The sequence below is a fragment of the Oenanthe melanoleuca genome, chromosome 1A, assembly GCF_029582105.1.
Source record: "Oenanthe melanoleuca isolate GR-GAL-2019-014 chromosome 1A, OMel1.0, whole genome shotgun sequence".
Classification (NCBI taxonomy): Eukaryota; Metazoa; Chordata; class Aves; order Passeriformes; family Muscicapidae; genus Oenanthe; species Oenanthe melanoleuca.
The window spans coordinates 31,264,115-31,278,614 of record NC_079334.1 but is presented as its reverse complement, the minus strand read 5'-3'; the positions used below and the strand labels follow the sequence as shown (position 1 = coordinate 31,278,614).

The 14,500-nt window shown below is 32.9% G+C and overlaps 1 protein-coding gene across 1 annotated transcript in view; it reads left to right on the top strand.

Annotated features, from left to right (window-relative positions):
• Window positions 1-14,500, top strand: part of LRRIQ1 (leucine rich repeats and IQ motif containing 1) — a 98,872-nt gene that overhangs the window by 13,804 nt on the left and 70,568 nt on the right. The window contains exons 10-14 of the mRNA XM_056515839.1: window positions 592-785; window positions 1,688-1,815; window positions 7,876-7,949; window positions 8,243-8,336; window positions 11,048-11,224. Of these exons, the coding sequence (XP_056371814.1) occupies window positions 592-785; window positions 1,688-1,815; window positions 7,876-7,949; window positions 8,243-8,336; window positions 11,048-11,224 (667 nt within the window). The remainder of the gene's footprint in view (window positions 1-591; window positions 786-1,687; window positions 1,816-7,875; window positions 7,950-8,242; window positions 8,337-11,047; window positions 11,225-14,500) is intronic.

Genomic DNA, 14,500 nt, shown 5'->3' with positions numbered 1-14,500 from the left:
TTGAGAGTGGAATGGCTATAATACTATAGCTTTGTTCTTAAAGGCACTGGATTTTCTTTATAAATTTCTTAATTAAAAATATTTTGTCATAATTACTTAAACAAGGCTAACTTAAATAATAGCAGCATTACTGGCCTGAGTTTTAATGCAGTTTTTTTCTAACCTTGCTGATATATTAACAAATAAACCTTCAAAAAATGAAATAATAAATATTAACTTTTAAACATAGTGGTTTTTTCTGATAGATGATTTTTAAGAGGGCTGTTAGCATTTCACAGAGTTCAGAGCAGTTGTAAAGCTGTTAAAGCATAGTAAGTACTTGCAGTTTATCACTAAAAGAATGTTCTTTTCCAACAGAAGTACCAAAGAGATTATGAACTGTTATTATTGCTTGATTAACTGGATCAGAAATGTGTGAACCATATGCACTGTATATGTGATAGGGTCAAAATATAGTAGTTATTTTTAAACCCTATGCAGAAGTAATATTAATTGTTACATTAGAGAATATACAGAAAATTCTCAGTTTTTCTTAGTATTTGAATGACAAGAGATTTTTATTTCATCATGTCTGAAATCTTGAATTTTCAGGTGGTCTAGAGTCACTGAAAAATCTTCAACAATTAATTGTGGATCATAATCAGTTAATCAGCACAAAAGGTCTTTGTGAGGTACCTACTCTCATTCACCTAGACTGCTCTTTCAATCATCTCACACAAGTTGAAGGCATTGAGAATTGTGGCCTACTTCAAGTGCTGAAATTGCAGGGCAATAATCTCCAGGAGGTAAAAGCTTTGAATTTAGTGGCTGTTGTGCATACATCTTTTGCTAACAGGCATATTTTTCAGCATTCTGAGCATGTGCTCTTTGATTGGTGTGGGATGTTTCATGTTCTTAGGTAAGATTTTTTTTTTTCCCTTATCAGAGAGTGATTTTTCAAAAATACAAATGGCTAGCAGTTAATTGTTTTTTTATTTCCAAGTCCTTGAAAAATTGGACTCTCAGTGATTACGGTTCCTCCTTCATTTATAGCATCTAGTTTTTGGTTTATATTATATGATTCTGATTTTGTGTAAAAAAAGATTATTATTACTTATAGGTCCTGGTATAATATTAAGATAATTATAACAGGCTGGTAATAATGACATAATTGTTGTTACATTTAAGTGATTGCTTCTTACCATTACTTGTATGTAATGATAATACCATTATTATCACCCTGATAATAATCATGCTTATTTAACGTATGTTGATTCTCCAAAACTTGAATTTTGTGCTGCAGCATTTAAAATAGGAAAGTTGTTTTCTAGCTGTGTGCTTAATCTTATTTACTAGCAGTTATTCTCCTATGAATTCAAGTGATGAAAAGCATTGTCAATAAGCAGCAAATAACTGCATGAATAACATAGTGAGGGTGCGACTCGGGCTCTTGAGGTTTTTTTTTTTTTTCTTTAATTTTTTATATTGACTATTCAGGTGTGATAGAAGAATTAAAAAGTATTTACCACCTGATATATAGAGATTATGTGTGTCAACTGGTGCATATGTAATAAGGAAATGATACATATATCCAAAATGTGAGTTTTGCTTGTACTTAGTAATGATGTATGAAAAGCATCTGGTAAGCATTCCATTGTTGTTTCTCTAATTTATATTAATCTTAAATAACCATCTCCTTTCTATTTAGCTTCCAAGACTGGAAAATCATGTTCTCTTAAGAGAGCTGTATTTGGATGACAATAGCATTTCTTCTATGAGAATGATTTCTTTATATTGGTTGCCTCTATTGCAGATTCTTTTGCTGTCTCAAAATAGGTAAGAAACATTATTCTACTTATAGAACTGATCCAGAGGAATTTGTTAACATAACACTTGTCTGAAAAGTGTAATTCTCAATATGGTTGAAATTTTACTATCTTTTTGGGATATTCTTTAAAAATAAAAATATGTAGTTGGCATGTAATTACATTGGCTACCTCTATGTAAGAAAATTTGAAACAGCATTAACTATGTAAATTGATTTTTTGTTTTAGATGTTATGTGAAAATAATTCTTGAGCATTGGGGCATTATTAAAACCATGGTGGGTTTCTTTCTTTCTTTAGCAATTGTTTCTAGAACATGTCTGTCAAACTTCATATTTCACAGCTAACTTATTCGAAACAGACTTTGAAGGCTAAGTTAAGGGCAAGTACTAGAGTTAGAAAGGACAAATAAGAATGTTTTTTATTTTACATACATATGTTAATACCCTCCAAAACAAGTATATTTGCTTTCGTTTTTCACTCTTATGGTTCTGTTTAAAAGGTATAAAATAAAGAAGGATTGAGACAAGCAGCATAAAACTGGATCATGCACTCAAGGTCTCAGTAATTAGTTTTCTGTTTGTTTTCTAAGATAATCTATATGTCTTTAGAGGTAGAATGATCAGATATCCTGGATTAAAAATCTTTTTTTCCCCACCTCCCTTTTTATCAATTTAAATTCTGCTTAAAAAGATATGAAGCATTTATTAGAATTTTCAGAATGTTAATAGGAAAATTAATTTTAAATCAATATCCATTATTTATATACTATACTATATACATATGTATATATACATATATATGTATATATATATATGCAATCACTATACTGTGATTGTTTTGTTCTGAATAAGACTGATCTCAGCTTAACAAACAGAATACTGCATACCATATATAGAAATACACTCTCAACTAATTACTTCACTCTCCTGTTAGTGAATAGATGTTTCTAAAGGGTGATTCATCTGCCATTTTTAGCTGCCTGCTTTGAGACTAATCATAGCCTAAAAGTGCCTGTTCATCTTCAGTGACTAGTAAAAAAATCAAAATGACCACCTCATGTGTAGGTGTCTACATCTGAATAGAAGAATCCCAACCTATGTGACATTTAGTTCAGCAGAGCCAATTGTGTCTGGGAGCCTGTGGGAAAAAGGATGTGTAAGACTGAGTCCTGTTTTTATAAGCAATGTCTTTCATGGAAATTGGATATTATTTAAGTATATACAACCTATATTTTTATATAACTTTTCAAATTGTTTTCATAACATCTCTAGTGAAATACTATTCATGGAGACTCTTGGATGTAAATAAAATATCTACAGAAACTAATCTTCAAGTCCTGCTCAGGCTTCTAGGGTTTGGGATTTTTTGTTCCCTTATTAATTCTTCTGGAGTTTGGAAAAAGTGCTTTCTGCCTGTGATTAAGCAAGAGCATTATATGTTAAGCATTAAATTTTGAGTCACACTGCTTGATTTAATTCCTATTCTTAATTAGGTTTTTTTCCCTTGTCCTGTTTAGCTTTTTTTGTGGAACACACAATAATGTGGCTCTATATTCTTGTAGTTTCCTCTTTGTCCTCCAGTGGAGCTATCCTGTGTGTAATAAAGTGTTTGCAAAACTCCTTGAAGATCTCATATGCTTCCAGGGGACCACATATCAGGGACAGCCTGAATGCAGCCTCTGGATTTAGGTTGTGCTGGACTGGCCATGTAGATGTACCTTAAGTCATTTGTCCATCCCATCATCTTACAGTTTTTAATGTCCATTGTAATGTTTGCTCTGGTTTTCCAGTAAACAAGCAGAGATGTAGTGTTTGGTTTGCTGAATTCCTTTTGCTGGGCTATGAGAAAGGAGATACTTTTCCATCAAAAGACTGGATATGCTGAAAATAACCCTTAAACAATTCCCCTTCTTTCCGTGATATATCTATAGCTTATGTCAAATCTTTGTGACAAACAGGACAAGATAGACTTAAATACATATTAAAAGCCTCAAAATTCCTGGCATTTCAGTAGCCTGCTCTGTTACACTCTTTTTATGTACACTTATAAGCAGCTCCATATGTGTGTGCTATAGCATAAGTAACTTGATGTTCCATAGAAACAGTGAATGTAATGGAGTAAGCTGTTGAAAGAAAAGCTGTTTCTTTACTTTTATCCTACAGCCAGTGCAATTTTATGATTTTTTTCCAAGTGTGCAGTGAGTGCCATTTCCTCTACTGATTGCAGGAAGCCAATATAATGATAATGCCATGAATCTGTATATTTCTGAAAGTGAGGTACTGTGAAAAGAAAATTCTTACACTAATTTACAGGATATTTTTATTCCCGAGATGCTTTGTCTGCATCGTAAACCTGAAATTGTCAAAGGTGAAACTCCAAAAATTAGTTGTTTTAAATCTGCAGTCTATAAAGGAACTAAAACAGGTAGTGATTAACTCCTTCAAATAGAAAAAAGACAGCTATTTCACCACTGCTGCTTTTATTAAGTATTTTATTGTGACTTTTATATACAAAGAATATTCTTGATCAATGCGCAATTGAACAGAGACAATGATGACTATCCTCTTGACTTGGTTCCTGCAGAATTTGTTGACTATGAAGATCCATGCTTTATTTTATAGCAGCTGAGGACACAACTGTTAAATTAGTTTGAAAAAGGGATATACTCTTTTTTTTTTTCTGTTGTGGATAGGTGTAGGGGTAAACAACCTTGTCCTTGTGTGAAATTTATAAATTTTTAATATGTGTTAAGAGTTCATGTGGCATTTATATTTACAGTACATCTAATTTATGTAGCTTACTAGTAATGTCTTTTTCATTTAAAGGTTTTACAGTGAGACACTATATGTGCTGTTCAGGTAGCCCTTTTTTTTCAACTTCAAATAGGCAAAATCCCTCCTAACATTCCTGTTTTAATGTGGTATTAGTAAGACAAAGTTCTTTTTTGTACTATCTCTTGCTTTTCACCAAGATAACCTAAGTGAGATAGATAAAAAATTAATATTTTTTTAAAAATGCAGTGATATCAAAAGTTTCTTTTCATTTTTGCAAAATGGTTTGCCCCAAGTCAAATTCGTTGTGAACACTTTGCTCCCATGTTTTTGCATCTAGATGCATATTATTCCTAAAAGGTTTTTATTAGAAATGCTCAAAAGTTGGTTAAGTTCTTTCTTATCATGCATTGTTCTCTAAAATATATATGGTATCTGTATTTTTAACTGAATTTCTCAGATATGAGAGTTGAGCTCCTTGCAAGCCATGATATTTTGAGAATTTGATCAGTTTTCCAGAATTATCATGATAAATCAAAATGTGTTTGGATGTTGAAATAAGTGATTAGTGAAAAAACCTATATTGATACATAGTGTTTTTCATCATCCTATCCTTACCACTCTAGATTTTTAAAAATAATTTTCAGTAATTCTTTGCTGGTCATAAGGTTATCTCTAAGTATGTGGCATCATGGGTAATGTACTTGAAGTACTGCCTACTAGAGTATTCAATAAGTGAAATGAGGGATTTCCTATATTCTGTATATTTGCTGTTCATAAATATGGTGATTATTGCAAACTAAACTGTCTTTAATTTAAGGAATGAAAAAGAAATCTGGTCTTTACCTACAGATCTTGATTATGATAAATTTATTGTAGTTATTTTGCCCTGCTTCCTGCCGCTTATTAGCATGAATGCTAATTTTTCTGGGGAAAATCATTTGCACAGCAGGATTTAGACCATATTGAACAGTAACTGCTATTCATGTTCAGAAACACAATCTTTATTTTCTCTGATGCATACTTGCAACTAGTCTTAGATCTTGTTTTCTGATGCAGCCACATAAACTACATAAACTGTATCTCTGACCTGTTCTGGTAGCGCCTTAAATGGGAGCAGAAAAAGGAAGCTATAGCTTGCTTTTTTGTGAATATCTTTTACTTTTGTGTCTTCTTTGTAATTTATATCTCTCTTATGCCCAGGGCTAATGTGACAAGGTCAAGTAGTATTGAGTTTTCAGTAATGTCCTTTGTCTTTCTGGTTTGAATTTTCTTAGGAAAAAAAATTAACAAAGAATGTCGGTAAAGGGAAGGCTATAGAATGACAGAGAAATGTTTTAACTCTCATAATGCCAGCGGCAGGCAAGGACAGTGCAGGAGACAATTTCTAATTCACCACAGCATATGCTGATGAAGATCCAGAGAACTCATTATAAATGAAACACCTGCATTGTCTTTTGTCCCTTATGCAAAATATGACATTCATTTTCCGAATATAAGAATCTGCTGTCAGGAATGTTCAGTTTTTGCAGCCATACTTTCAGCTAGTAATATCTATGATGATATTTGCTACAAATATTAAGTATATTCATGTACTGTTGACTGATGATGAGAAACTAAAATGCTGAAATTTGTAGTACTATATACAGATCTACATACAAGGCTTAATGCTTTAGAGGGTCAATACTTGTTCATAGTTATTTGATTCCATGGAAACCTTCTATAGCAGGAAGGAAATAGAACTAAGTAGGACTAGAACCATGAGAACTTTAAAATGTAGTTTGAGAAAGAAATGGAAATATAGTGGCAGGCACTCAGTTGTCTTTATATCTGTTTCTCTGAATTTATTCTTAAAATATTATGTTGTCATATAGAAATACTTCTCAACTAAATGTGGAAATTACTTTTTTTTTTAATTTGGTTGTATTTTCTGTAAGATTAAATAATCTACAACCAACATTTAGTCTATAATTTGTGCACCAGAGTAAAATTCAGCTCTGCCTTTTGTTGAAAAGCTATGTTGAAGACACAACGTATTCATACATTTCAGCAACGAAGACGTGTTTTTGTCTCTAAACAATTCCGAGTGCATTTTATTTTTTTTTGTAGGGTCATATTTCAGACAAAAATATTCTAATTTATCCCTTTCAAAGGCACTACACCCTCAGAAAATACTAATTTCTGTGAAAATTAGCAGTCACAAACTGACCACATACAGTGGCATTTCTGTTACGATTCTCTTGCTATGCTAGGGCCTTGATGAAACATGTTATCTAAACATGTATTTATTTTTAAAATCCATAGTTAGTGAACCATGTGCTTAGTTTTAGTTGATAGTTGGGATTCTTTGCATCGTGATTTTCACCTTTTCCTGTCTCTTTCATATTTAGCATTAACCAAGATAAACTTTAATCTGAAAGTTAGTATTTGGCAATAGCCTGGCAGCTGAACAAACCATTCAACATTCATTCTTGCATTAATGAAAGTTTTTAACCAAAGAAATAACACTGAGCCTTACTCCTTTAGAAGTAACAAGAACACACGTCTTACAGTCCCAGTTCCTTTGTACAGATGAATGTCAGCTCGGTTTGTTTACATTTACTCTTCAATACTGCAAACAAGAATTTTGTCCTGTCTTTAGTACAGCTTTGCTGCATTATTGCTCAAGAAAAGCTCTGATAATGCAAGAAGAGCTATTCCATGAGCAGTTCCATAACTCTCTCAGTAATCAGCACCTATTTGACAAAATCTGTCAGAAGTAGTAACAGAGGAAGCACTAAAGTGCAGCCTTGACCTGTTGAAAAACATGTCCATGACAACAGTTATTCTACTTTTAGGATCTAGGAAGTAATGTGCTGATTGGAGAAAAAACCTCATAAGCAGTCTGAGCAATGAGAAAAGAGGAAGGAAGCCAAGCAAGTTTTACTTTTTCTGCAGAATCATGACCTTCTGTACTGATTAGTACCATTCTAGTTAATGGTGCCTAAAGAAAAGCCAGCTAAATTGTGTAAATTTTATAAGACTTTAGATCTTCAGCACTAAGTGGAGAGAAGAGAATGAAATATTTATCAGATAAAAAACCATTAAAGATAAAATATTAAAAGGTGAGATGCTGAGAAAACAAAATATTTCCAAGTTAAAATTTCTCTAATCAGTCCTAATGTCTTGGATAGATAAATAGGCATTTTCTTATATAAGTAAATTATCATACCTGCAAAAGATTCTGGTGTCTTTCTGTTGATGGACTGTTGTTTAAATATAATTTTTTTAAAAAAATATTTTCTGTTTTTTTCTTAGATTAACTGACCTTGTGCCTTTAAATTCGTTTGTGTTTTTGGAAAAGCTAGATATCAAAAATAACTTCTTGTCAGGTGAGTTGGGCTAAAAAAAAATAAAAATTCAAATAATACCTTTTTACTTAAATTATAGACTGATTTGAATAGGACTGGTCCCGTGTATTTATAAGAGACATTAATATGGAAAATATAAAAATATTTTTCAAACATGAATGTTATAGATATTAATTAAAACTATACTCTATGGATAGCAGTCTTGCATTTAGGACTTCATGGTGTTGGTACATTTTACTTTCATGTAAGATTTTATGGGAAATAAGATGGTTCTGCATTCAGACATATTTAGGTTTCTTTCTGCTATGCTACAGATCTTAAAGATGTCCATACATGGTTTAGTGGCTGCCATAAACTAAAGGAATTGTCATTGAGTGGGAATCCTCTTCTCCAAGAAAAGAACTGGAGGTAAAAAAAATACTTTAATTTGCTAAATCAAAAATCAAAATCAGGCAACGGATTGTTGTATGTATCTTAGTTGAATAGTAGAGACACTCCCACATAGTCTGAACAGTCTTGCTGCTGTGGCAGGTTCACATTGCACATAGCAAGTGAAGGGGTAATGTCTGTTAAAAGAAAAGGGCAGGATGAAGGTTTGATTTTTCCTTAGTAGTTGAAAATTAGTATTTTTTATGCTTCTTCAAATTCCTTATCTCTATGTCAAAAATTAATTCCTCTTAAAATTATGAAAGAATTGTGAGAGTAATGCTGTCATTTTTCCCTTCAGTGATGTATAATACTGGCATAACGATCCAAAAAATCAAAGAGCTAGTCCTAGAGATTATGATATGTCTCTATATAAAAAATGAGTAGGGTAGAAAAGAAACTTGACATACAAAATGGTGTGCAGTTACCATGATTCCTGAAAAGAGTACTTATATTAATTTGTAAACCATATGAGTAAAATTGTAAATTAATAGGTTTTTTGTATAATTTTTTGTGTATTAGACATAATACTTGATATTTGGCCTCCCTAGTGCCATGTATGGGATATGATCACTGCCCTTGTTCTGCTGTCCACACTAAAACCTAAAAAACCAAAACCACTCTTACATTTATATCTTCCATTTGATGATTTTTGTACAATTTTAGGATTACTAATCAAAAGAGAAAACCCAACTATTTCAGACTTTTAGTGAAAAGTATTTGAGTAGTTTAAAAGATAGCTGTGCAAGTACATTCTTGATTTTGTTTTATTTTTTTTAATTTAATTTAATTCATTTTTATTTATTAATTTATTTGCACCGCAGGTAATTTCATTCATAAAATTCGGTGACTGCGACCATTAAATTTCCATTCCCATTGTTTGAATTCCCACTATTTTACAAAACTAAGTGTTATTTCACTTGTAACCTGGAGGGAAAAGCTTTCTGAATTTCAATTTAGCTATGAGAACTGACACTTTAGATTGCTTAAACCAGTAGAGCTTTCATGATTAGACAAGAGATTAATTTGTCTAAAGGATTTAAAATATGGGATACTATGAAATATGGATTTGCTGAATACAGCATTGAACTGTAACTTCAGACAATATGTTCCAGTGAACTTTACATAACCCCTTGATACCAACAAAGGAATTAGTTGTAAAATTTCCCAATTGGTTTTGTACTTTCATGTCCAGCCAGTGATAACACCAACAAAAGTGAAGTAGTAAGAAATCTCTTTCTAAAAATTAAACCCTGGGATCAGTCTGAGCACTCCTAGGGGAATATGTTTCAATGCTGTAATGATTAATAGAGCCTCTTAAGTGACAGAATATTCACCAGGAAGTTTTCACTAAATGAAATATTGACTCAGCCCTTCACTGGGAGAAACCAGCTGGAAAAATGAGTGTTGAGATACCACAGCTCTAAGAGACAAAACTTCCATCATTGATCAACTTTGATATGTAACTGTTTTGGTGTATTGCTATTCAACATCAGCTTTGGCAATTTCTCTCTGTGTTCAGGAACTGTTGATCTAGACCCATATTTTTATTCCAAATGTTCTTTAGATGATCTTAGCCTTCATTAATGGACAGTAGAAAAGGAAAAAGGCAAGTTTCCTATTTGCAAAAACTGATGTTCTATTCTGTTATTAGGAATATTATAATACAGTCATAGAGACTTTCTCTGATTTTAAGCTTAATGTTTGTTGTTTGAGCTAGTAGTCCTTTACCTTCACAGGGAATAGTCAGGGAGTTCCAAAATTTTGAAAACAATACAATATTTTTCAATAATAGGGGGATTTACAGGCTGCAATTAGTATTCTTTCAAGAGTTCGTGTTACTTAAAACTGAGCTAATGGCAACATTGAGAGTTGATATAATTTTGCAGTCTTCAAACTTTCAACAAATTTGATCTGGTACAAGAAATATGTGAAGCAAGATTGGAGTAGCAGCTTGCATCTCTCAATAACATAAACAAGACACAGTGATGATACATTTTAAACATTTTTGGTTGGTTGGTTGTTTGTTTTGTTAGGTAAGTTACTTGTACATATTTTTTCGTGCATCAGTGGACACAGCTGTTCTTTTTATAGCAAGGAAATTTCATCTTTGCTCTCATTTCTTTCACTGATCTGAATTTATTACTTCAAAAGTAGATTTGTTTTTTCCTGTCAGGCATACCAAGTAGCAGGTCAGTGTATGTAGTATATGCAAATGATAAAGGGAGTAGAATTGGCAAGGTTTAGTATTTTGAGCCGTTTTAAAATTTAATTATTTTGATGCATCAACAAAATCACTACTATATCTTAATCTTATTAGTTTGCTGTTGCCTACTAACTGAATTAATTACAGTTGCCTGTGCACGAGTGTGTCAAATTTTCCTGTTAAGGTTTGTGTAGGTAAAATTCTAGCTCTAGTGATTTGAGACTTTCTTGCTGTCAGTTTTTCAACAGTGCTCTTAATACCAATCAAGTATTAAGAAGTCCTGCTATGTTCTGTGCTTTATACTTTATATTATTCTTTAATGTAAGTATAAATTCTTAGTTAATATGTTAACATATGAAATAAGGACAAATACATGCAAATATTTAGAGAACTGCCTTCGTGCTCTGTATTGTTACATGAGTGTATCAATAAAATGGGTGTTTTAGCACAAGGATTTTTTCGAAAAACTATTTTTTTTTCCCCTAAGGTCTTCCATGTTGAAGGTTCTTCCTAGTTTGCAGTTGCTTGATGGTGAAATTTTAACCCTTCATACTTTACCCACAACTGAAAAAATCAAAGCATCAGAATTAGGAAATTTTCTGCAACTTTGTCAAGTTCAAATTGAAGAAATTACTCAACTGAAAAAAAAGGCTGCTGAATTGGAGTACGTATTTATGTGCATATAAATTACATTCAGAAATATTTTTTTATGTATTGTTGCTGAAGTTCTTGTTGACATATGAATCAGAACTTGGGGTGTTTTGCCTGGAAATGTATTAGGCTAAGAAAGAGATTAGAATCATTGACTTCAGAACAAAATCTGTTTTAGACATATTAACTTATGAAGCCCTTGAGTTTTGTTTCTTTAAGTTTGAGAAAACAGGTGGTTCAAAACCTGCAGTTAGTAGTTGAATGAAATCATAGACACAACATAGTGCAGTGCTATGCAGAAATTGTTGCTTAAATCCTGAAAGTTTTAAAATCATACTAACACGATTTCCAACTTTTACTTAATCAAATCTAATTTGGCTGTTGGTTCAATATGCTCTCTTTTATTTGTGCATTTTTTTTCCATGTGTGCGTTATTCACACTAAATAATTGCAAAAGATTTGACCTCTTCTCTCTTAAGGTACTGAAGTAGATGGTTCTGTTTACAGGTCTTTAATTTTGTCTTGCTACCTTTATCACTGTTACCATGGTTAGTTGTCCAGTAACCAGCTTAGACCATACAAGTGGTAATTGATCACTTACACATGCTATGTTTTAATTGTTTTGTAATATCTAAATATCTCAAAATTCTCAAAATTACGTGGTAATATTGCATGGGGTTTTTTTGTTTGTTTCATAGTCCCTTTTCAGTTCCTAGCAGGTTCACAAAATCCTTACAGTCCTTTGAATATCCAACTTATTTAATTTTTGGAAAAGTAGTTTTCTTGATTCTGCCAGGTACTGAACATTATCCCAGGGCAGGTGAAGCATGTGCTGTTTTACATTGCTTTAGTTTGGACTTTGCCTTGCATACTTTGCTGGTTCAGGAAAAGTACGCACATTTTTTTCAGAATCTTGGTGATTTTGTGTTTTCATGTAAGCATATATATCCATGGTGTCTTGTTACTAGCTAACACTTTGTTAGTTTGTTGTATTATTTGCAGCATTTACTAAGCTGCAATAAAATCTTTGTAACTCACAATCAGATTAACTTGAAAAGAGATTTGTATTAACAATTAGATTGAAATTAGTTGGGAGAAATTATATAGTGCATTTTTCTATGACAGATGTAATGTGTAAGTGGCTCCTAAAATTCACGTTTCTCCTTTAAACCATCAAGATATGTCTTCTCCGCTTCTGTGATTTTTGGCTTCTAGTTTGCAGATGGGAAGCTGATATTTCATAATCTATTTACCATCCTGAAATGATGTTCTCTCCTTCCTTTTTCATGAAATAAAATAGAGCTCTTTTTTTCTATGATTAAGAAAGTCTTTCCATGTCTGATATTTAGACATTTCATCATTATCCTTTTGCAGAAAAAAACTAGCTTATAATTAGAATATGACTTGTGAGCAAACTGTAGTAGAATCTAAGGACCTAAATTTCATATACATTTCTGCAAGATGGTAGAAATGAGAGGGAAAGATGATATTCCTAAAATTTAATTTTTTGTTTTATTCTACATGAATGGACATAAGAAAGATAAATAAGAAACGTTGGGTCGTCCGGCTCAGACTATCCATTAATCATAAATGGTATGGGGCTCATGCTACTTTCTGGAAGCTGACTTGTACTTCTAATGTCTCTCACCAAAGACTGAGAGCAGGAGATGGAAGTGCACACTTACCTCACTTACAGACCACAAGGATTCAAAGGCAATTGTTGAGAGGAGGGCAACCAGTCAGACATAGGCAAGATGGGAGGACAGGTCAGCAAGAACCTTGTCAATTCAACGAGGACAAGTGCAAAGTTCTTTCCCCAGGAAGGAGGTAAAGAAAGGAGGCTTTTTGGCCCCTCCCAGGCTACTTGCTGAGTGGAAGAGAGAAGGCCTTGACTCTGTGCAAGCACTCTTCAGGAGAACATTAGTGTTTTATTAATACAGTTTCGGTCACAAATCTGAACCACAGCATTGTATGGGCAACTGCAGTGGAAATTAATTCATTCCAGCCAGAGATAGTACAACTGGATGTAAGGAAAAACCTTTTCAGGGTGTTTCAGTGATGAATTGCAATAGGCTGCCCAGAGTGGTTGTGCAGTCTTGTTCTTGGAGATTTCCAAGACCTGACTGGATGAAAACCTGAGCAGCCTGGTCTAATTTGAGAGCTAACCCAGCTTTGAAGCAGAATGTTGAACCAGAGAGACCTCCTGAGGTTCTTTCAACTGAGAATTTTTCTACGATTCTATGTAAATTTTGAAAGAGAAATATTTGAAAGAGCCTGCAGATATTTGAGAAGAGCAAGAATGGAAAGAAGTGATTATGTAAACATCTCTTCTTTCCTGAATTTATGGTTTGGGTGGAGGAAGGGCAGGGAGTGCAGAGGAGGGAGGGTTGTGGAATTTTTGAGCTTTTGAGAATTCATTCGTGATCTTTTAAATGGGTAACCATGACATGATTGAAGCATCTTGTATCAAATTTGGTCTTAAAATTAATTTCTTGTCTGTTAAAGCCATCTATCTTTTATTTTGACTGAAGTAAAATTTATGGATGACTTGAAAACCATTGCAAACTGCAGTTCATAAAAGAAACTCTAAACAACTTGTTTGTATATAGCCTTAGTGGCATAGCTATTATACGTACATATTGCAATACTTTGGCTGAATTAATGTGACATTGCTAAACAACAGGCCAACAATAGAGCAAACTTCTATCTGTTTCACATCTAGCTAAATTATGAGCCCCTGTAGGTGCAACCTCAAGTATGTAAGCTGCCAAAAGTAATCACTGCTTGCTTCCCTAATCTGTTTCATACACCACTGCTGCCCCGTTAAATTCTCTGTGCTGTTTCTTCCCAAAACTTCTCTGTTGTTGCCATGCTTAAGAATAAAACTGACTTTAAAATTGAATTTCTCTATTATACTAAGCGTTTTCTGTCACATAACTTTTAGATGACTTGTAATAAGTAATCATGTAAAAAAATAATAGGATGCCTGTGCTGGAGCAATTTGTTTTCAGCCATCAGATGTTCAGTTGTCTGGCTATTAGAACCTGAACTTTATAATTATTGTATGTATATTACAGTGAAAATGACAGGAATTTCATAAATGGTGCAAGGAAAAAATATGTCAACAGTGACCTGTTTCATGTTTGTAAGGGACTTTGGTAAACTGAAGTTGAACATCAGTAATGATGCTTATAGAAGTTTTCCTGAAGACATTAGATTTTATCCCACACTATTGCAAACAAAAGCTTAGGTAAATTGAGGAGTACTGTTTGAATATTCCATGTATTAT